Raw genomic sequence first — 25369 nt, 5'->3', positions numbered from 1 at the left:
CCTCCACCCTCAGTAATCATAAACAGATTACAAATACTGGTAAATGGTTTTCAAATTGTTCAAATTATAATGTTACACGGACAGAAGAGCAAGTACATACATAGACTCTTTTTTTTACCACATGCTTTGACGCTCAAGACACATGGTTAATTCATTACCATCATCAATATCAGACATCGTCTCATTAGACTTATTTTTATTCATTGAAAGGTTGTACAAACCTGAATTACTTTGTTTATAGAATTCAATACAGAGAAAACATGACGGATAAAATGGAGGGTGTTCAGGAATGGTTATACAGACAAGCTTGGCAGAGCTCACTATTTTAATTGCAACTAAGTTCTTCTGGCCCTTTTTCACTGGGGTCTAGCTAGCTAGCTCCAGGATGTGTATGAAATGATTATTTAATTTGAATCAAAAGCGACCATTTGTAAACAGAGCGGGTACAAACACATTTCCCATTTACTATTGTTAACACCAACATCAAAAACTCCTCACAAATCAATACATAAAACCCATTTATGATCAAGGGCATCTTGTGTAATGAAAGGTTATCTGCCATGAAAGGTACAATTCTTCCTTAGTGCAGTGAAATGAAACTTGATACAATTTAAATAATCATTCTAAATATAAAAAATAAAAACATTTATTAAAATATAGTGTATACTATAAAGGATGTCTTGGAAAAATATAAATCAATACAAGCTATGAAATAAAATTCTAATAATGAGGAATAAACTGCTACTGTTACCTTGCTGTAACGCTGAGATTAAATCCTGACAGTTTCATAATTAGAATGTGCACAAACAAGCATAGAAACACATAGCACAACTTCATGCACTTTGTCAAGACTATATAGGAAACTTCAAGAATTATACAATTGTAGACCACATTTCTCTTCCACGACAGTACAAACCAGTTTGATAAAAGACGTCTAGTTAAAAAGGTCTGTGACATTGCACCTAGCACAGAAAAAGATAAACTGTAAACAGACTCAAGCCACAGGCAATACAACATTCACGAAAACAACATCTAAAAACATAACCAAAATCTAGATTTTGTACAATACTTTGAAATACAACGCGTGGAACTGTATCAATCGACAACTTACCTTTTCTGGCACCAGAATATTTTTACCTAAGAACTGCATGTAGGTCATTTGGACACATTTTTTATGTTTTTGCACAAACAGGACACCAACAATGTGATGCATCAGAGGATCAAACTGAGCTAGCCCCTCTTGCCCCCTCCCTCCCTTCAACCCCTTCCTTCCTTAACCCCTGATTGAATTTGCCCTTATAGAACACCTATGTGCCAATCAGACTGCAAGTCTACATCTGATTAGAGTAGGAGGTGGGTTCGCCCACAGGACTGTATTCTGATGCCTGCTCCCGGTCTCCCTGGCCGCTGTAGCCTCCTGACTGGTCGAAGCTGCCCTGGTTGTAGGGCTGCTGCTGGCTGAAGGTCGCGGCCTGTTTTTCGGGCGGTGCTCCAGCGTACCGAGCAGGTCCTCCCTTATGCCAGCCAGTCTCCTTGAAAACAAACCAGATGTTTCCTGCCCACAGGACGAAGTTTAGGAAGCCAAACACCTGGGGAGAGACAGAGTATATCACAACAAAACAAACATGTGGTGTGTGTGTTGTGGTGTGGTAGTGTGTGGTTCACAGTCTGTCGTACCACAGAGGTGTTAAGGCCTGACCAACGGGGTCCTTGCACTAAGCCACACTTGTTGGTCATGACCTTACAGGCAGACATGAGCTCCAGCACCTCATCTGGATCTGTGGTGACCTTGACGTCCGACAAGGCCTGAGCCCAGGCCGAAGAACTGACCAGCCACATGAAGGCGAACACCACCGTCACTATGAAGTCCTGAGAGGGGAGGGGGACATGTTACTGAATAGTGATCAAGTTATTGTTTGCACAATCAGCAGATGTGAAAGGTGCAGGGACTGGGTACATTATACAAAATATATTGCAGCATGGAAGCAGTACAAACACATAGCATACTATCTTAGTCAAAAGGAAATATAATCAGTGGAGGTTGAACACGGAAAAGGTGAGCAGCTCACAATGAGAGGGCCTCGGTTGTTCTCGCGGTACTTGTTCTGAAAGAAGATGTAGACCATGGTGGCCATGAGGGAGTAGAGGAAGGCAAACACAGCAATGGTGACGAAGAACTCAGCTGAGGAAGAGTAGTCCCCAATGAGGAAGAGACTCTCCCTCCTCCTCCCATCACACAGCGGAGCCTCAAAAGACACCTGGTGCAACCTGCCACAGAGTGGAGAAAAGAGGAGTCTAAAACACCTGTAGCCACTCTTTAAACAATGGAGAGATTAAGTCTGTCAAAAAAGACATCAACAGACTGCTGATGATCTTATTTTGTGTCTCGAGTGAATATTAGCAAAGCTACCACTGAAAGCATCTTGTCTGGTGCTAATCACTATCACTTTGTTTTGCTGCATAATAGCTTTCAGAGTGCCACACAGATGGATCTTAATTGGCTAGACTAAATCTTGCATATGGTGTTAGAAATGACATCTGCAATTGTCTCAAATATTATCCCGCTAGGCTGGTGTTGAAACGCACATGCGTGCACGCACACACATACACACAGAAACACAGACAGCTAAATAATTTGAATGAGGAGCAACAGAGTTGGAGATGGCTCCTATTCTCCTTGGGTTCATTAAACATTCATGGGGCTGCGCTGGAAATTGAGAAAGAATACCTCTAACCCAAATGTGCTCGTATTTGTCCTCGAGTTGCATTACTATTATGTGTCTTAAATGTTACTAGAAAGTGTCTTACCTAAAAGGATAAGCAAAATCGATGCCAATACTGAGGTTGCTGCTGGCCTTGTCAAGCTGACAGTCAACACTAACCCGCAGCTGCCCACTGTAGCCTCCACATGTTGCAAATGCAAAAATGGCAAAAAGCTGTTGAGAGACAAACAAACAAAAACAACAAAATTATTCAATTGGAACTCTGTTCAGGAGTAATTATCCGGATTATTTAAAGGCCCAATGCAGCTGTTTTTTTAAAATATCAAATAATTTCTGGTTAACAATTATGTACATGTACCTTACTGTAATAGTTTTCTATTAAAAGATAAAAAAAATATATATATTAGCTGTTTAGCAAAGAACAATTTCACAATCAAGAATTTAGCTTAGAGTGGTCTGAGTGAGAGGCCTACAGTATGTAACCTGAAAACGATCTGTTTTGGCAGAGCCTTGGAACTGTCTTTATTGGTCCATTAAAGGCCTAGTGCAGTCAATAATGAGATTTTCCTGTGTGTTATATATATTTCCACACTGAGGTTGGAATAATACTGTGAAAATGATGGTAATAATGAGTTGTTTGAAAAGACCACCTGAAATTTCAGCCTGTTTTGGTGGGATGGAGTTTTGGCCTGGATGGTGACATCACTGGGCGGGAAATTAGTTAGACCAATAAGACAGAGATCCAAACCTCTCTACCAATAACAGCTGATTTTCAGTTTTCTCCTAACTAGTGTTAGCGCAATGACTGGAAGTCTATGAATATCTGCATGCTGCTAACGCTAGTTAGCATTTGCTCGTGAAACAGCACGAGTTCATCTGACTCTGGGGAAGTAGATAATGGGCCTCATTGCCAAAATCCCAAAGTATGCCTTTAACTGAAAATGATTCGATATGGAGATAAAAATGGCTGCATGGAACTTATACCACTGGTGATGTCAACAGGCAAGCCAAAACTCCAACCATGCAAAACCTGCTGGTTAGAAGGTCCTGTGTAAATTGTACTTTCAACCAGCAACTATGAGGAAATAACACTGATCACATTTTTTCACATTTTTACAGTGTTAGTTTCATCAGCTGTTGTGCAATATGATACAGAACACAGGAAAAACAGCATTTTGAATGCAATGGGCTTAATGACTCATCTGTTGAAAGTCTGAGAGGACATTGTGATCACTAAGAACACAAGGGCCTTGTTGTAGTTTCCTCCCAATTATTTATGCATCCATCCGTTGTTAAGTCAAAGATAAACAAGAACACCAAGCGTGCAGATCTAATCCCTCCCAAGGATTTTGTTGGTCTTCCAGCAGGCAAAGCAGTGCCCAATTTCAATTAGGCCCCCTCCCACACATACAGGTAATTCATATCCAGCACCACTCTCTCTGTGGTGGATTCTCACTGCAGTTAGACAAAGAGGCAGTGACATGGCTACGGCTACTGACAGCAATGTCTGGAGTACCCACCCACCAAAGAGTTTTTCTTTATATATTTTGATTTGTTTAACACTTTTTTGGTTACTAAATGATTCCATGTGTTATTTCATTAGTTTTGATGTCTTCACTAATAATCTACAATGTAGAAAATAGTAAAAATAAAGTAAACCCTGGAATGAGTAGGTGTGTTCAAACTTATGACTGGTACTGTAAGTGCACAGAAACACCACTCAAACCAGACCTAAATGAGTCTGAGGAAATGCTGCCATTAGAGAAAACAATAGCCACAATCACAGACCCAACAAGGAGAGTTTCATTAGGAAAGAATTATAATTTTGTAGCAGTTGAGGAAGACCAGCTAGAGTGGGGCTTGACCCAGCAGCCCTGAAGTAACAGGGCAATCACGCAACCTACGCCATAAAGATCCAGACCTCTTGCCAGTGGCTGTACTATGCTTACGTACAGAGGTGTTATAAAACTGTGATGTCTCAGATAAAATCATTGAGGGAGATATGAGAGTTAGTAGGGAGTGGGGTAAGACAAGCCATTTTTTACAGGGAAATATAGTATTCTTTCTAACAAAGATGTCTCCATATACACTACATTAGAGGTTGACCGATTAATCGGAATGGCCGATTAATTAGGGGTGATTTCAAGTTTTCATAACAATTGGAAATCGGTATTTTTGGACACAGATTTAGCCGATTAAAAATATATATATTTATTTTTTTACACCTTTATTGAACTAGGCAATTCAGTTAAGAACACATTCCTTTTTTCAATGACGGCCTAGGAACGGTGGGTTAACTGCCTTGTTCAGGGACAGAACGACAGATTTTTACTTTGTCAGCTCGGGGATTCAATCTTGCAACCTTACGGTTAATTAGTCCACCTCTCTAACCACCTGCCTCTCATTGCACTCCACGAGGAGCCTGCCTGTTACACAAATGCAGTAAGAAGCCAAGGTAAGTTGCTAGCTAGCATTAAACTTATCTTATAAAAAACATCAATCAATCATAATCACTAGTTAACTACACATGGTTGATGATATTACTAGTTTATCTAGCGTGTCCTGCGTTGCATATAATCGATGCGGTGCGCATTTGCGAAAAAGGACTGTCGTTGCTCCAACGGGTACCTAACCATAAACATCAATGCCTTTCTTAAAATCAATACACAAGTATATATTTTTAAACCTTCATATTTAGTAAATATTGCCTGCTAACATGAATTTCTTTTAACTAGGGAAATTGTGTCACTTCTCTTGCAACAGAGTCAGGGTATATGCAGCAGTTTGGGCCGCCTGGCTCGTTGCGAACTGTGTGAAGACCATTTCTTCCTAACAAAGACAGCCAACTTCACCAAACGGGGGATGATTTAACAAAAGCGCATTTGAGAAAAAAGCACAATCGTTGCACCACTGTACCTAACCATAAACATTAATGCCTTTCTTAAAATCAATACACAGAAGCATATATTTTTAAACCTGCATATTTAGCTAAAGGAAATCCAGGTTAGCAGGCAATATTAACCATGAAATTGTGTCACTTCTCTTGCGTTCATTGCACGCAGAGTCAGGGTATATGCAACAGTTTGGGCCGCCTGGCTCGTTGCGAACTAATTTGCCAGAATTTTACATAATTATGACATAACATTGAAGGTTGTGCAATGTAACAGGAATATTTAGACTTATGGATGCCACCCGTTAGATAAAATACGGAATGGGTCCTTATTTCACTGAAAGAATAATAGTTTTGTTTTCGAAATGATAGTTTCTGGATTCGACCATATTAACTTCTTTGGGGTAAGGGGCAGTATTTTCACGTCCGGATGAAAAGCGTGCCCAGAGTAAACTGCCTGCTACTCATGCCCAGATACTAGGATATGCAGATTATTAATAGATTTGACTAGAAAACTCTGAAGTTTCTAAAACTGTTTGAATGCTGTCTGTGAGTATAACAAAACTCATATGGCGGGTAAAAACCTGAGAAAAAATCCAACCAGGAAGTGGGAAATCTGAGGTTTGTAGTTTTTCAACTCTTTGCTTATCTAAGATACTGTGGAAAGGGGGTCATATTGCATTTCCTAAGGCTTCCACTAGATGTCAACAGTCTTTAGAACCTTGTTTGAGGCTTCTACTGTGAAATGGGGGCAAATGAGAGGGGATTGAGTAAGGTCTCTCCCAGAGTGCCATGAGCTGACCATGCGCGTTCACGTGAGAGTTAGCTTGCGTTCCATTTAATTTCTGAAGACAAAGGAATTCTCCGGTTGGAACATTATTGAAGATTTATGTTAAAAACATCCTAAAGATTGATTCTATACATCATTTGACATGTTTCTACGGACTGTAACGGAACTTTTTGACTTTTCATCTGGACCTAGTGATCGCGCCTCATGAATTTGGATTACTGGGCTAAACACGCGAACAAAAAGGAGGTATTTCAACATAAATGATGGACTTCATCGAACAAAACAAAGATTTATTGTGGAACTGGGATTCCTGGGAGGGCATTCTGATGAAGACAACAAAGTTAAGTGAATATTTATAATGCTATTTCTGGCTTCTGTTGACTCCACCACATGGCATATATCTGTATGGCTTGATTTTGTGTCTGAGCGCTGTACTCAGATTATTGCATGGTGTGCTTTTTCCGTAAAGTTTTTTTGAAATCTGACACAGCGGTTGCATTAAGGAGAAGTGGATCTAAAATTCCATGCATAAGTTGTATCTTTTAGCAATGTTTATTATGAGTATTTCTGTAAATTGATGTGGCTCTCTGCAAAATCACCGGATGTTTTGGAACTACTGAACATAACGCGCCAATGTAGTTTTGGATATAAATATGAACTTTATCGAACGAAACATACATGTATTGTGTAACATGAAGTCCTATGAGTGTCATCTGATGAAGATCATCAAAGGTTAGTGATTCATTTTATCTCTATTTCTGCTTTTTGTGACTCCTCTCTTTGGCTGGAAAATGGCTGTTTTTTGTGACTAGGTACTGACCTAACATAAATCGCATGGTATGCTTTTGTCGTAAAGCCTTTTTGAAATCGGACACTGTGGTGGGATTAACAACAAGTTTATCTTTAAAATGGTGTATAATACATGTATGTTTGAGGAATTTTAATTATGAGATTTCTGTTGTTTGAATTTGGCGCCCTGCACCATCACTGGATGTTGGTCAGGTGGGATGTTAGCGTCCCACGTACCTTAGAGAGGTTAATGACCAAAGGCTCGTATTTCTGTGTGTTATGTTATAATTAAGTCTATGATTTGATATTTGATAGAGCAATCTGACTGAGCGATGGTAGGTAGCAGCAGGCTCGTAAGCATTCATTCAAACAGCACTTTAGTGCGTTTTGCCAGCAGCTCTTCGCAATGCTTCAAGCATTGAGCTGTTTATGACTTCAAGCCTATCAACTCCCGAGATTAGGCTGGTGTAACCGATGTGAAATTGCTAGCTAGTTAGCGGGGTGCGCGCTAATAGCGTTTCAATCGGTGACGTCACTCGCTCTGAGACTTGGAGTAGTTGTTCCCCTTGCTCTGCAAGGGCCGCGGCTTTTGTGGAGCGATGGGTAACGATGCTTCGAGGGTGGCTGTTGTCGATGTGTTTCTGGTTCGAGCCCAGGTAGGGGCGAGGAGAGGGACGGAAGCTATACTGTTACACTGGCAATACTAAAGTGCCTATAAGAACATCCAATAGTCAAAGATATATGAAATACAAATGGTATAGAGAGAAATAGTCCTATAATAACTACAACCTAAAACTTCTTACCTGGGAATATTGAAGACTCATGTTAAAAGGAACCACCAGCTTTCATATGCTCTCATGTTCTGAGCAAGGAACTTAAACGTTAGCTTTTTTACATGGCACATATTGCACTTTTACTTTCTTCTCCAACACTTTGTTTTTGCATTATTTAAACCAAATTGAACCTGTTTCCTTATTTATTTGAGGCTAAATTGATTTTATTGATGTATTATATTAAAATAAGTGTTCATTCAGTATTGTTGTAATTGTCATTATCACAAAAATAATATATATGTATTATTATTTTATTTATCTATATATATATATATATATATATTTTTTTTTTAAATCGGACGATTAATCGGTATCGTTTTTTTTTGGCCCTCCAATAATCGGTATCGGTGTTGAAAAATCATAAATCGGTCGACCTCTACACTACATGGCCAAAATTATGTGGAGACCTGCTCGTTGACCGTCTCATTCCAAAATCATGGGTATTAATATGGAGTTGGTTCCCCCTTTCCTACTCTAACAGCCTCCACTCTTTTGGGAAGGCTTTCCACTAGATTTTGGAACATTGCTGCGGCGACTTGCTACCATTCAGCCACAAGTGCATTGGTGAGGTTGGTTACTGATGTTGGACGATTCGGCCTGGCTCGCAGTCTGTGTTCCAATTCATCCCAAAGGTGTTTGATGGAATTGAGGTCAGGGCTCTGTGCAGGCCAGTCAAGTTCATCCCCACCGATCTCGACAAACCATTTCTATATGGACCTCGCTTTGTGCATGGGGGCATTGTCAAGCTGAAACAGGAAAGGGCCTTCCCGAAACTGTTGCAACAAAGTTGGAAGCACAAAATCATCTAGAATATAATTGTATGCTGCGATTCCCTTCACTGGAACTATGAGGCCTAGTCCGAACCATGAAAAACAGCCCTAGACCATTTTTTCACCTCCACCAAACTTTACAGTTGGCACTATGCATTGGGGCAGATAGCGTTCTCCTGGCATCCTCTAAACTCACATTCGTCCGTCCGTATCCCTGGAAATAAATCAGAATTAATGTAAACAATACAGTTTTGAAAACATAGCTTGTCCAATAAAAGAGGTCTCTTGGCACAACTTACCCCAGGTATGGGGCAAATTAAGCCGCAGGACAGGGTAAGTTACACTGCCTACACATTTCTGTAATGAATGAAATTGTAGGGACCGACACCGGAGATGAGAAGCAGGTACGGGAGTCAAACATTTAATCAGGAACAGACATGAAACAAGACAGGAGCAGCGTCAGTACATGGGTATACAAGGACAATCAATGCAGAAGCAGGGAACAGAGCAGGGAACCAGACAGATATAGGGAAGGTAATGACAGAGGTGTTTGGGTGAGTTCAATAATTGCTGATGCGCGTAACGGGGGGAAGGCAGGTCTGCGTAATGATGATGGCTGGAGTGCGCAATGCTGGGGAGCCTGGCGCTCGAGCGGGAGCAGGCATGACAGAAATATTACCAGTAGCTTTTAAAAACCATGTCTATTTTTATTTCCCAAACACAATTCAACACAATCACAATAGTTTTTGTCTTAATCATATTAAGCATATTTTAACACAGGCTTAACACCTAGCAAACACTTTGTACTTTTGTTTTTACACTTGTAACATAGGCCAGGCCCTGTTGTTACCTCATATCCTACCGATAATGCCTAGCATTACGCCTTGGAAGAAAACACATCAATTTTCTCAACTTGCCATTGGCGCAACATACCCCATACCATTGGCTCAGTTTACCCCAAGGCAAACATTTTGACGATATTAGCCCACACAGCTACAATGATGCACTTTCATGCTAGGTTTAGGACCTCATATTGAAGCTTATAGAAACTCCAACTGCTAAATAGAACACTCTTATCTACTTTGGTTTACACACAAGCATCATGAAACCTCTAACACAATACATTAATTTGACTTGGTGAAAATACTTTTTTGAGACCTAACTTGCTTACCATTTTTTCCATGTGGTTTTCTTCCTTCACAGACTCAATTAAATGATGACCTCTTCCTAAATATTTCGTCAAATTATTCATTTTGTGTATGGTTTCCTAGAAACAACTTACCCCACTCTCCCCTATTGGAGTACCTTAATAATAACCATCATCATAATAATAAAACCTAAGGGAGTTGTTTGTAGAATGAGAAACAATAACATTTAATGTGATTTAGCACACATCCTGTCCTTATAGTAGTAATGCAATAGCTTTTTGTGCTCCCGAACCCTAAGTTCCAGGGGACTGCAGCAGAGGAGGCTTGTGAGATGAGCTATAGGAGGACGGGCTCTTTATAATGGCTGGAATGGAATTAACGGAATGGAGTCAAACGTGGTTTCCATATGTTTGATTTATTTGATACCTTTCCAATGATACTCCAGCCATTCCAATGAGTCCGTCCTCCTATAGCTCCCCCCACCAGCAGCCACTGGATTTCAGATATAAAAGGGTGGCTGAATCTGCTTTAAAAAGAACAAAGAAAGTTTCAAGAAACAAAAAATGGTCCTTCATCTGAGGCCAGGACTAATGGGGTGTTACCAACTCTATCTGGGACAATAGGGAGAAATCACAGGCTGTGACAAATGCAGGTCTGACGTTTAATATCGCATAGGTTATCATTGCCATTGTAAAAATACAAACCCTCTGTGGCAATGGTGGAAGAGAATCTTACAGCTATAGGGGAAAAACTGTGGTTCCATGTATTGATTGGTATCGGGTATATTTCATGACGTAATGACAACTAAATTAAAGACAAAAGCCCCCCTCCAACATCACAAGACCATCTCTTTCCTAGAACCAACAGGGGAAACTGAAAAAGAGGGCGTCCACGGAACACATGTTGATGTTAACTTGAATCAGGCATAAACAAATCAGACATAGGATGGAAGAAATCAGAGAGAACTGCCCAGAACAGAGTGTGATGGACAGCAGTGGTCCATGGCCTACGTTCCCCGAGGAGCGATGGGCCTATAACTTGTTGGATTATTACTTTGTTTTTGCCTCTGTGGTTTGAAGAAAGTATATGGTACTACTTCAGATACGCACTTCCCAAAAAAACTTGGATTTCATGTATTCATTTGTATCTGGTATATTTCATGATGTAATGACAACAAAATTAAAGACAGAAAGCATGCAAAAGATCAAACATCCCTTTGAAGGAACATCTTCCTTTCTGTAGTTCTCCAGTGAGATGTTTTTTAATACCTATGAAAAGGTATATAGAAGTTACACCTCATTATTCAGATTAGTGTTAAAAAACTGGACTTGGCAGCTTGGAGGAAGTTATATCACTCCTAGTAGTCTACACCACTGCACACAGAAGCTCTGCTCCAAACTCAGCCTTGAACATCATCTATCATCTCACTATCTATCTCAAACCAGGTACAGTATATGTATCCAGATCCAATGATAAATTATGTAACACATTTCCTCTGCCATCACATTACAATCTACCTCCCATTAAAGTACTGAAGAGAATGACCCTTAGCTGCATTGTGGGCCTGCAGGTCTGGAATTGGAGGTGAGGGCCGAGGGCTGTGGGCAAAGGTCATGGAGATAGCCTGGGGAAAGAAAGTGTGTCAAGCTCTCCTCCTACAAAGATATTGATCTTGAAGAAAGTTTTTCACAATGTATAATGAACAAGGAGATTTTCTTGGTTTAGAGTAACAGATGAGTACAATATTTTGTCGACAGAAAGAGAACTAGCTACATCCCAAACATCCCTACATCCCCTTTTACTTCACCCGGGCTGCCTCTTCTAATTGAAATTGAAAAACGTATCGTCGAGGAGGAGAACGTGTCACGGATCAGACATACTCTCCAAAAGCCCCCCTCCAACATCACAAGACCATCTCTTACCTGGAATCCACAAGGGATGAACGGTTGATTCGGGCATCAACAAAACAGACATAGGATGGAAGAAATCAGAGAGAACTGCCCAGAACAGAGTGTGATGGACAGCAGTGGTCCATGGCCTATGTTCCCCGAGGAGCGATGGGCCTATAACTTGTTGGATTATTACTTTGTTTTTGCCTCCGTGGTTTGCAGAAAGTATGTTGTACTACTTCAGATATGCACTCCAAAGATGCATCTCAATAGTTCTTTCTTTGTATCCTCTCCTTCATACACACTGATCTGAAAACATATGACTGTAACTAATGCTCCCTGAAGGAGGGAAAAGAGGTACAGTGCCTTCAGTAAGTATTCAGACCCCTTGACTTTTTCCACATTTTGTTACGTTACAGCCTTAACCTTAAAATGTACCAAATAAATCAAAATAATCAGCAATCTACACACAATTCCCCATAATGTATTATCCTGAATCTTCGTCATAGGAATCACTCGGATTGCCTGCTTCTGGAGACGGGACGATATTTCCTGCATCAAAATGGGCGCTCAGGCCTTGAGAACAGTCGATGTGATGACGCTGCAGAAGCATGGGGGATGCACAACAAATTGCAGCCTGTTCCAATGTTCGCTCTAATTCTTTTTGGCACTGAGCAAATTTCAGGTCTGCTGAGGGCAAACTTAAACGTTGTGAAAATTCTGTGAACACTGTGGCTGAAAATGGTCCAATTCACCCACTTATCAAGAGAACATCCCTGGTCATCCCTACTGCCTCTGATCTGGCAGACTCACTAAACACAAATGCTTTGTAAATTATGTCTGTTTTGGAGTGGGCCCCTGGCTATCCGTAAGTAAATAAAAAACAAGAAAATGGTGCTGTCTGGTTTGCATACTAAAAAATACAAACGTCCCTTTTCAGGACCCTGTCGTTCAAAGATAATTCTAAAAAAAATTCAAATAACTTCACAGATCTTCATTGTCAAGGGTTTAAACACTGTTTCCCATGCTTGTTCAGTGGACCATAAACAATTAATGAACATGCACCTGTGGAACGGTCGTTAAGACACCAACAGCTTACAGACGGTAGGCAATTAAGGTCACAGTTATTAAAACTTAGGACACTAAAGAGGCCTTTCTACTGACTCTGAAAAACACCAAAAGAAAGATGCCCAGGGTCCCTGCTCATCTGCGTGAATGTGCCTTAGGCATGCTGCAAGGAGGCATGAGAACTGCAGATGTGGCCAGGGCAATGAATTGGAATGTCCGTACTGTGAGACGCCTAAGACAGTGCTACAGGGAGACAGGACGGACAGCTGATCGTCCTCGCAGTGGCAGACCACGTGTAACAACACCTGCACAGGATCGGTAGATCCGAACATCACACCTGCGAGACAGGTACAGGATGGCAACAACAACTGCCTGAGTTACACCAGAAACGCACAATCCCTCCATCAGTGCTCAGACTGTCCGCAATAGGCTGAGAGAGGCTGGACTGAGGGCTTGTAGGCCTGTTGTAAGGCAGGTCCTCACCAGACATCACCGGCTACAATGTCGCCTATGGGCACAAACCCACCGTTGCTGGACCAGACAGGACTAACAAAAGGTACTCTTCACTGACGAGTCACGGTTTTGTCTCACCATGTGTGATGGTCAGATTCACGTTTATCGTCCAAGGAAAGAGCGTTACACCGAGGCCTGTACTCTGGATCGGGATCGATTTGGAGGTGGAGGGTCCGTCATGGTCTGGGGCGGTGTGTCACAGCATCATCGGACTGAGCTTGTTGTCATTGCAGGCAATCTCAACGCAGTGCGTTACAGGGAAGACATCTTCCTCCCTCATGTGGTACCGTTCCTGCAGGCTCATCCTGACATGAGCCTCCAGCACGACAATGCCACCAGCCATACTGCTCATTCTGTGCGTGTTTTCCTGCAAGACAGGAAGGTCAGTGTTCTGCCATGGCCAGCGAAAGCCCGGATCTCAATCCCATTGAGCACGTTTGGTAAGGGCTAGGGCGAGGGTGAGGGCTAGGGCCATTCCCCCCAGAAATGTCCGGGAACTTGCAGGTGCTTTGGTGGAAGAGTGGGGTAACATCTCACAGTAAGAACTGGAAAATCTGGTGCAGTCCATGAGGAGGAGATGCAAAGCAGTACTTAATGCAGCTGGTGGCCACACCAGATACTGACTGTTACTTTTGATTTTGACCCCCCTTTTGTTCAGGGACACATTATTCCATTTCTGTTTGTCACATGTCTGTGGAACTTGTCCAGTTTATGTCTCAGTTGTTGAATCTTATGTTCATACAAATATTTACACATGTTAAGTTTGCTGGAAATAAACACAGATGACAGTGAGAGGATGTTTCTTTTTTTGCTGAGTTTAAGGAATTTGAAATGTATTATACTTTTACTTCTGAACTTAGCAATTACATTTACTTTTAATACTTAAGTACATTGAAAATCAAATACTTTTACTCAAGTAGTATTTTACTGGGTGATTTTCACTTTCACTCGAGTCATTTTCTTTTGAGGTATATTTACTTTTATTCAAGTATAATAATTAGGTACTTTTTCCACCACTGAGAGTAGCCTACATTTACATTACATTTTAGTCATTTAGCAGACGCTCTTATCCAGAGCGACTTACAGTAGAGTGCATACATTTTATTACATTTATTTATATATATATATATTTTTACATTTCATTACATTTTACATACTGAGACAAGGATATCCCTACCGGCCAAACCCTCCCTAACCCGGACGACGCTATGCCAATTGTGCGTCGCCCCACGGACCTCCCGGTTGCGGCCGGCTGCGACAGAGCCTGGCCGCGAACCCAGCCCAGCCTGGGCGCAAACCCAGAGACTCTGGTGGCGCAGCTAGCACTGCGAAGCAGTGCCCTAGACCACTGCGTCACCCGGGAGGCCGATCATCAACAACAATTGAAAAAAAATGCATCCCATAACATTTTTACATGGAAATAGCTGTTCTATCACCCAGTCTACAGTAGAAGTAAATGTTTGGTGTTCAATGTGGGCCTACATTCCCGGAGACTTTAGAAAAAAAACATGCTGGGCTTGACTTTAATCTGTTTATAACCACTTGTCATCCAGACAAGGAGGTGACTGAAAAGGTTGTGTTGTTTGATGCAAGAAACCATTTTACAAAATAAAATTAATCATTATTCCCATACTGTTATTACAAAGATTCAGACAGATTATGCTACTCTCTGCCTTTTAGCTACTTAGCTTTGTTATGAATACTCAGGAAGAAAAAGGTGTAGATTCACATGCAGAGCGCGACAGGTGTTTATTTCGCCTTCGCAGAAGGCAGGAATCGTGGTCACAGGCAGGCAACGGTCATACACAGGTAGGCAAACAGGCAGGTGAATCAAAACTAGGACTGAATGCTATAACTAGTTCTCACAAACGAGCTAGGAAAAGGCTTAGTAGTCAAAATGAACAATACCTCACAAAGGCACAAACTGAATGAACTGAACTAAATAAGGAGCTGATGAGACCAACTAACACAGGTGAAATCAAGGAACAAAAATGAAAGACAGGGCTATGTTTAACAACACAAAGAAACAGGGCTACGTTCACGAACACAACGAAACAGAACACAAGGTTGACTAAGAAAATAAATACAGAACCCTACAAGCTTATTCAAGACTGTCTCAAAATACAACATTGCCCCTTTATGACATAAAAAAGCTCTTTACTTGACTCACTTTCGAAGATGGCTAGAAATGCATATATTTTGTGCTCCTGTAGGACGCAACCACTCCCCCAATGTTGACTAGAAATTTGCTATAACTGGGCTAATAACTCACTAACTAGCAAATAATATGAACAAATGTGCACAGGTGGCTACATGCAGCTCTCGCTTTGATCTCAAAACAAGCGCATCTACTCCTGACCGCTCATGCTGTAAACATCCATATATGGCAATGGCTATTTGCATATAGGCCAACTGCAGTTATGGCGTATGGCCTGTGTAGAGTCATGCCTGTCAATGCAATAGAATCCTACTCCAATGCCCTCTGCCTACAACAAAATCTCTTGCACAGTTAGTTTTACATACTAAGTCTTGCACAGTTTTGTTTCGGTACATTGAAAGTGGCTAATATTGCATTGATTCAAGCACAATTCCTACAGTAGAGTGAAACTTTGATAGTGTTAAAGTGGCAATATGTAACTTTTTGGGCGATCCGACCAAATTTCCATAGAAATGTGAGTTATAGATTTAGCATTCTACTTCAAAGCAAGTCTAAGAAGCGGTAGATCTGTTCTATGTGGCTATTGCTATGCTTACCGTGCTTCATTTTTGTTTTTACCTCTTTTACTTTCAGTTTTGTACACAAGCTTCAAACAGCTGAAAAAACAATATTTTTGGTTATGGAAAATATATTTCACAATGATTCTCTACACCAGGTATTACCAAACTGGGGTACACGTCTGCTGTCAGGGGTACGCCAAATAAAAATGTGATACACATAAAAATATATACATATATTAATTTTTTTTCTTCACATTTTCAAACAGTTCATTTATATTTTTCAACAGGGTGAGTTTTTTTGTCACCAGAGTAGCCTCGTTTCACTGCCAAAAATAAAATTCAACCATCTAGTGTTCAGCGAAAAAACTTCCATTAACGGTTCGTATGTAGCCAAACGTAGCTGCTGCTCATGTTGGTACCTGTACTGATGGCGCAAAAGCCATGACAGGGAGACATATTGGAGTGGTAACGCCAATATGTCCGGAGCAAGGAGTTGCTCCCGACACCACTTGGGTGCACTGCAGCATCCACGAGAGGCTCTTGCTGCCAAGGGAATCCCTGACAGCTTGAACAACGTTTTAAAGCAAGGCCCCTGAACTCGTGTATTTTATGCACTATGCAATGATATGGGCAGCGACCATGTAACGCTTTTACAACATACAGAAGTGCGCTGGTTATCAAGGGGCAAATTATTGACATGTTTTTTTTAATTGAGAGACGAGCTTAGGGTTAAAGTTTCCTTTACTGACCATCATTTTCACTTGTCTGACCGCTTGCATGATGACGAGTTTCTCACATGACTGGCCTATCTGGGTGATGTATTTTCTCGCCTGAATGATCTGAATCTAGGATTACAGGGACTCTCCACAACTATATTCAATGTGCGGGACAAAATTGAGGCTATGATTAAGAAGTTGGAGCTCTTATCTGTCTGCATTAATAAGGACAACACACAGGTACTTCCATCATTTTATGAGTTTTTGTGTGCAAATGAACTCAAGCTTACGGACAATGTCAAATGTGATATAGCGAAGCACCTGTGTGAGTTGGGTGCACAATTAAGCAGGTACCCAAAACGGATCACACAAACAACTGGATTCGTTATCCCTTTCATGCCCCTGCCTCCAGTCCACTTACCGATATCTGAACAAGAGAGCCTCATCAAAATTGCAACATGCGGTTCTGTGAAAATTGAATTTAAATCAGAAGCCACTGACAGATTTCTGGATTGGGCTGCGCTCAGAGTATCCTGCTTTTGCAAATCACGCTGTTAAAACACTGATGCCCTTTGCAACCACGTACCTATGTGAAAGTGGATTCTTGGCCCTCACTAGCATGAAAACTAAATACAGGCACAGACTGTGTGTGGAAAATGATTTAAGACTGAGACTCTCTCCAATACAACCCAACATTGCAGAGTTATGTGCATCCTTTCAAGCACACCCTTCTCATTAACCTGTGGTGAGTTATTCACAATTTTCGATGAACAAATAAGGTTTATACATAAGATTGTTAAATAAAGAGCAAAATTATTGATTATTATTATATTATTATTTGTGCCCCCGTCCTATAGGAGCTCTTTTTCACTTCACATAGTGACTAGGTGTATCAATACACCTAGTCAGTACAACGATACAGGCCTCCTTCCTAACTCAGTTGCCGGAGAGGAAGGAAACCGCTCAGGGATTTCACCATGAGGCCAATGGTGACTTTAAAACAGAGTTTAATAGCTGTGATAGGAGAAAACTGAGGATGGATCAACAACATTATAGTTACTCCACAATACTAACCTAATTGACAGAGTGAAAAGAAGGAAGCCTGTACAGAATATAAATGTTCCAAAACATGCATCCTGTTCACAATAAGGCACTAAAGTAATACTGCAAAACATTTGGCAAAGTGGTTAACTTTTTGTCCTAAATACCAAAGGGTTATGTTTGTGGCAAATCCAATACAACACATTACTGAGTATCATTTTATGGCTATGCTTGTAATCATTAAGGACTGCAGAGTATTTCAGAATAAAAAAGAAACAGAATGGAGCTAAGCACAGGCAAAATCCTAGAGGAAACCCGGTTCAGTCTTCTTTCCACCAGACCCTTTCAGCAGGACAATAACCTAAAACACAAGGCCAAATCTACACTGGAATTGCTTACCAAGAAGACAGTGAATGTTCCTGAGTGGCTGAGTTTTGACTTAAATCTACTTAAAAATCTATGGCAAGACCTGAAAATGGTTGTCTAGCAATGCTCAACAACCAATTTGACAGAAATTGAGAATTTTAAAAATAATAAAAATGGGAAAATGTTGCACAATCCAGGTGTGGAAAGCGCTTAGACTTACCCAGAAAGACTCGCAGCCAAAGGTGCTTCTACAAAGTATTGACTCAAGGGTGTGAATACTTATGTAAATGAGATATTTCTGTATTTCAATTTCAATACATTTTCAAAAATTTCTAAAAACATGTTTTGACTTTGTATTTGTAGAGTATTGTGTGTAGTGATTTAAAAAAAAATGTTTTCATCGATTTTGAAATCAGGCTGTAACACAACAAAAATGTGGAATAAGTCAAGGGGCATGAATACTTTAAGGCACTGTACAAGACAACCAATGTGAGTATCTTTTAATTTATTGGGGCAACCCATCTTCTTAGCCTTCATCGTTTTGGTCTCATTAACCATCTTACTTATTGCTATAGCCAGAACAATAACTATGTTTGTGATTAGGACATTTCTGAGAACCATTCAAACTTCAGCAAACAACGTCCAGGGGGTGTGCATGTTCTACCACTAAGGGACAGTTAAGTTGGTGCAACGTAAGAGTCTCGTGTTCCAATTCTTTGTTTTAATAGCGTGAATCGTTCATCTTCATACAAATGTGGTGGAATAATTGAAGAAATGTATCGAAGCCTTACTCTTATCACCTGTGGAAGGCAGGGCTTCCAGTGAGGCACGGATTTCATTGGCCTTGTCAGGCGTGATTATAGATCCTTCAACCGAAGTTGTAAATGTGCAACTTCCCCCATGGTATGTTGTACCGAAGTTGACTAACTGGAAAAAAAACATACTTTATTTATCCAAGACAAAGGTAGAGTCCCCCCAAGAGGTAAAAAGAGAAGCAGCAGTACTTCCGCTACAAGTCCCTCTTCATGCCTCTCAGCAGCACACACCATTTCCTCTTCTCTATCTTGGTTTCTCCAAGCCCATTTTCCATAAAAAGCTCTTTGCCTGCAGGCTCCTCAAAACCATGATCACCATAATCAGAGCTGACACCTACGTAGTATGCAACTCCAGTCTGCCATTACAGGCAGCTGGAATGCCAGTTTACCAAAAGGAGGCGAGGTTAAAGTTTGCTTTCAATGGCGTTCAACTCATGGAGAGGCTAATTCAATTTGGTATGCAGCTTGACCTCACACATTCATCTGGGTACGAGCGTCAACATTGATTTACACGTGCACACCTACAGAATATGAGTCACATATATACATGCACAAGTGCAAACATGCACACAAATATACACACATACAGTAACAGTCAAAAGTTTGGACACACCTATTAATTCAAGGGTTTTTCTTTATTTTTACTATTTTCTATATTGTAGAATAATAGTGAAGACATCAAAACCATGAATAACACATATGGAATCATGTAGTAACCAAAAAAGTATTAAACAAATCAAAATATATTTTTCAAAGTATCCACCCTTCGCCTTGATGACATTTTTTACATTATTATTTAGGAATGAAGACATATCTAGGACATACATAACTTTGGGAAATCAAATTGGTCAATTAATACATCCATGTTACCATTAATTTTAATTTCATGTCAATGTCACATACACTCCCCTGGATTTTTAATATTCACTTTCATTGAAGATACACACATCCATGGAGAAACCACTTCTGTCATATACTGCATCTCTTCTGGCTAAAAAACAATTGTAGAGTGGCTTGTGCAAGATATCTGTATCAGATTCATCAGGACATTTCGCTTTAATAATCCTAAATGAGGCATTAAAAACTGTTACAAACGAGAGTAAAAATGCATGCTTGAACTGATGTATAATAACTGAACATCTCATATACTGTACACTACCAAAGCCATTATTATCAGGTGATCTGTGCACCTTGTGGTGGTAAATGGACATTGAGGAAAGGTAGTTGGAGGCGTAGTAGGTACACTGGACAGTTCAATAGGGTTTCCAGTGTGGGAAGTGTTTAATAGAATTGTAATGTGTTCCTGGTTAGGCCGCTGCCTGAGACAGCCTAATCTCATCTCCTTTAATTAACTGAGCTGCTCATAGCCATCCAGCTACTACTGCTTCATATATATCCACAGTGTGTGTGTGCATGTCAAGTCAAATCAAATCACATTTTATTTGTCACATCCGCCGAATACAACAGGTGTAGACCTTACCGTGAAATGCTTACTTACAAGCCCTTAACTCTATTTCTTGAACCGCATTGTTGGTTAAGAAAATATTTACAAAATAAAATAAAAAGTTAAAAAAATTATATACAATCAAAGAGTAACAAGAAAATTACATAACAAGAATGAGGCTATATTTATTTATTTTATTTTATTTCACCTTTTTTTAACCAGGTAGGCCAGTTGAGAACAAGTTCTCATTTACAACTGCGACCTGGCCAAGATAAAGCAAAGCAGTGTGACAAAAACAACACAGAGTTACACATGGGATAAACAAATGTACAGTCAATAACACAATAGAAAAATCTATGTACAGTGTGTGCAAATGTAGAAGAGTAGGGAGGTAAGGCAATAAATAGGTAAAATAATTACAATTTAGCATGAACTTCTCTGGGATATGTGGGGCGGTAGCGTCCCACCTAACCAGCAGCCAGTGAAATTGCAGGGCGCCAAATTCAAAACAACAGAAATCTCATAATTAAAATTCCTCAAACATACAAGTATTATACACCATTTTAAAGATAAACTTCTCGTTAATCCAGCCAAAGTGCCTGATTTCAAAAAGCATTTACGGCGAAAGCACACCTTGCAATTATGTTAGCTCAGTACATAGCCACAGAAAAACACAGCCATTTTACCAGCCAAAGAGAGGAGTAACAAAAAGCAGAAAGAGTTACATTTAATCACTAAGCTTTGATGATCTTCATCAGATGACACTCATAGGAATTCATGTTACACAATACATGTATGTTTTGTTCGGTTAAGTTCATATTAATATCCAAAAATCTGAGTTTAGAAGGGACGCTACTGTCTCACTTGGCCAAAAGCCAGAGAAAATGCAGCCAACATGTCAGAATTTAAATAGGCTTTTCGGCGAAAGCAAACGATGCTATTATCAGAGTTAGCACCATTGTAAACAAAGAGAGTTAAGCATATTTCAACCCTGCAGGCGTGACACAAAACGCAGAAATAAAAATATAATTCATGCCTTACCTTTGACAAGCTTATGTTGTTGGCACTCCAATATGTCCCATAAACATCACAAATTGTCCTTTTGTTCAATTAATTCCGTCGATATCTATCCAAAATGTCAATTTATTTGGCGCGTTTGATCCAAAAAAACACAGGTTCCAATTCGTGAAACATGACTACAAAATATCTCAAAAGTTACCTGTAAACTTTGCCAAAACATTTCAAACTACTTTTATAATACAACTTTAGGTATTTTTTTAACATAAATAATCGATAAAATTGAAGACGGATACAGGATTAAAACAATCTGTAGCATGCTTTCTGGTCACGCGCCTCTAACAGGACACTTCAAGTGACCCTGAATCAAAACGGCCGTACTTCTTCATTACACAAAGGAAAAACCCTCAACTCCTTTCTAAAGACTGTTGACATCCAGTGGAAGCGGTAGGAACTGCAAGAAGGTCAATTAGAAATCTGTATTCCCAATGAAAATCCATTGAAAAGAGTGACCTGAAAACAAAACAAAATCTGAATGGTTTGTCCTCGGGGTTTCGCATGCTAAATAAGTTCTGCTATACTCACAGACATGATTCAAACAGTTTTAGAAACTTCAGAGTGTTTTCTATGCAAATATACTAACAATATGCATATCTTATCTTCTGGGGATGAGTAGCTGGCAGTTGAATTTGGGTATGCTTTTCATCCAAACGTGAAAATGCTGCCCCCTATCCTAGAGAAGTTAACACTGGAGTGATAGATGTGCAGATGACGATGTGCAAGTAGTGATACTTATCCCCTTGCAAAAGAGCAAGGGGATAAATAACAATATGGGGATGAGGTAGTTGGGTGTGCTATTTGCAGATTGGCTGTGTACAGGTACAGTGATCGATAAGCTGCTCTGACAGCTGATGCTTAAAGTTAGAGAGGGAGATATAAGACTCCAGCTTCAGTGATTTTTGCAATTCGTTCCAGTCATTGGCAGCAGAGAACTGGAAGGAAAGGCGGCCAAAGGAAGTGTTGGCTTTGGGGATGACCAGTGAAATATACCTGCTGGAGAGCGTGCTACAGGTGGGTGTTGCTATTTATTTATTTATTTATTTAACCAGGAAGGGCTCATTGAGATTTAAAATCTCTTCTTCAAGAGCGTCCTGGCCAAGATAGGCAGCACCAAGTCATTACAAAAATTACAGACAGACAACATGAAAAACTACAAGTAATCTAGTAAAAACCATTGAATTCACAAGAGTATAACAAAATCAAAATCAGCAAATTAAAAACATTGACAGGTCAGGGAATCAGCCTCAAAATCCTTCATCAGTGATTTAAAAACACCAATCGGGACAAGTTCTTCCAGTTTAAAATGATTTTGTAAGGTGTTCCAAGATGATGGCGCAGAGTACATAAAAGACCTTTTACCAAATTCAGTTCAGACATTTGGAACAGTTAGCAGGATAAAGTCCAGCGAACGAAGAGAGCACCCACCACATTTCTGAACAATAAAAATGCCAAAATAAAAAAGGTAGTAAACCCAAAATGGCTTTGTAAATAAAAGTATACCAGTGACTGAGCCTACGAGTGACTAGAGAAGGCCAGCCAACCCTGGTATACAAAGTGCAGTGGTGCGTAAGGGTTTTGCAGTTTAAAATAAATCTCAAAGTGCCATGGTAAAGAGTGTCAATTGATCTCAAACACTGAGCGGAAGCATTCATATATAAAATAACCCCATAGTCTAGTAAAGGCATAAATGTAGCTGATACTAGCCTCCTTCTGGCTTCAAAAGAAAAAAACAGGCCTGATTCCTAAAATAAAATCCCAATTTCAGCTTCAATTTTTTTGTAAGTTGTTGAATATGCAACTTAAAAGAGAGGCCGTCATCAATTAGAATTCCAAGATATTTATATGAGGTTACACCCTCAATCTCCTTGCCCTGACAGGTAGTAATAGGTGAAAGGTTCAGAGGTCTATTTCTTGCATTAGAAAACACCATTAGTTTAGTTTTGTCAGTTTTGAGGATAAGCTTCAATTGACACAAGGTATGTTGAACAGTATAAAAAGCAGTTTGCAAGTTCTGGAAAGCTTTTGTGAGAGACGAGGCACAACAGTAAATAACAGTATCATCAGCATAAAAATGAAGTTGTGCATTTTGGACATTTTTGTCTAAATCATTTATATAAATAGTGAATAAGAGAGGACCAAGTACAGAGCCTTGGGGCACACTATTCAGGACAGACATTTTAACAGACATAAGCCCATCAAATTGAGTGCACTGAGTTCTATCAGACAGATAGTTAGCAAACCATGCAACTGCATGCTCCGAAAGACCTACACTCAACAATCTCTGCCTTAGTATAGCATGATCAACTGTATCAAAAGCCTTAGAGAGATCAATAAAAAGTGATACACAGTGCTGTTTTTTGTCAAGGGCTTCAGTGATATAATTTAAAACCTTCCTGGCTGCTGTAATGCTAGACATAAATTCATTGCCAATGTTGTTTGTGTCATTACTCTGTAATGTAGAGTCCTGATTGATGATGATTAATGCAATAGCAGCTATGGTGACCAGTGAGCTGAGATAAGGTGGGGCTTTACCTAGCAAAGACTTATAGATGACCTGGAGCCAGTGGGTTTGGTGGCGAATATGTAGTGAGGGTCAGCCAACGAGAGCATACAGGTCGCAGTGGTGGGTAGTATATGGGGCTTTGGTGACAAAACGGATGGCACTGTGATAGCAAACTGGATGTAGTCTGAGTAGAGTGTTGGAGGCTATTTTGTAAATGACATCGCCGAAGTCAAGGATTGGTAGGATAGTCAGTTTTACGAGGGTATGTTTGGCAGCATGAGTGAAGGCTTTGTTGCGAAATAGAAAGCCAATTCTAGATTTAAATTTTGGATTGGAGATGCTTAATGTGAGTCTGGAAGGAGAGTTTACAGTCTAACCAGACACCTATGTATTTGTAGTTGTCCACATATTTGATTAATTGTCCAGCAGCCTTATGGCTTGGGGGTAGAAGCTGTTAACTTCTTTTCAATATGGGGCCGCTGTTTCACCATTGGAAAAAATAGTGCCCAAATTCGTACTCAATTCTTGCTTGTACAATATGCATATTATTATTACTATTGGATAGAAAACACTCTCTAGTTTCTGAAACCGTTTGAATTATGTCTGTGAGTGAAAGAGAACTGGACTTAGAGCAATTTTCCTATGAGGATTTGATAATGCTGAAATCTGCTCACTGTTCCCAGAACAGTTTATTAATTTGCCTGTCCTCTATTGGTTGAGATGCACTGCATACGCCTTCCCCTGGGTGTCAGCGAATAGAGGGACTTGAAATGGAGTCTCTAGGCAGATCTGAAAGTCTATAAATTGCTTGGAAACGAGGTGTCCCCTCTTTTGACTCTTCGCTCTGACGCAGGGAGGATCTTGGCATGTCGTGTTAGAAGCTCCTGTTTTAGCTCTTAGATATATCCGGCTCTGTTTTTATTCGATATAGGTGTTAAAGACATAATGTTGTTATTTTAAACCGAGTTATATCAGTTTATGTCAGTATATTGCGATTTTTGGGTATTTCATTTTCTGGCGTTCTAGGGGGTTGGGTATCTCTCTCTCTCATGCTATTGTTTACTGCTAATTGCAACGTGGAAGAGACGTTCTCCAACCTAGCAACGATTGTTCTGGAGAAAGGACACCTTGCCCAAGATCCTGAGGGAAGCTCAACAAACAGTAAGCAGTCTTTATGCTGTTAATTCGTACTTATGTTGACAAATGTCAAATAATAATTCCGCCATGAATTATGGTGCGGTCTCGCTTTAGCGCACGCTGTATGCTTGAAGTAACG

General features: G+C 40.2%; 1 protein-coding gene across 1 annotated transcript in view; it reads right to left on the bottom strand.

Annotated features, from left to right (window-relative positions):
• Nucleotides 1-179: 179 nt before the first annotated feature.
• The window catches only part of LOC129851019 (synaptoporin-like), a 44699-nt gene continuing 19509 nt past the window's right edge, over nucleotides 180-25369 (bottom strand). Inside the window, exons 3-6 of the mRNA XM_055917176.1 lie at nucleotides 2809-2936; nucleotides 2070-2268; nucleotides 1678-1869; nucleotides 180-1589 (exon numbers count right to left, since the gene is read on the bottom strand). Of these exons, the coding sequence (XP_055773151.1) occupies nucleotides 1332-1589; nucleotides 1678-1869; nucleotides 2070-2268; nucleotides 2809-2936 (777 nt within the window). The 3' untranslated portion in view covers nucleotides 180-1331. The remainder of the gene's footprint in view (nucleotides 1590-1677; nucleotides 1870-2069; nucleotides 2269-2808; nucleotides 2937-25369) is intronic.

Source organism: Salvelinus fontinalis, chromosome 3 (assembly GCF_029448725.1).
Source record: "Salvelinus fontinalis isolate EN_2023a chromosome 3, ASM2944872v1, whole genome shotgun sequence".
NCBI lineage: Eukaryota > Metazoa > Chordata > Actinopteri > Salmoniformes > Salmonidae > Salvelinus > Salvelinus fontinalis.
Note: the sequence above shows the minus strand (reverse complement) of the source record. Positions and strands in the feature narration are given on the sequence as shown.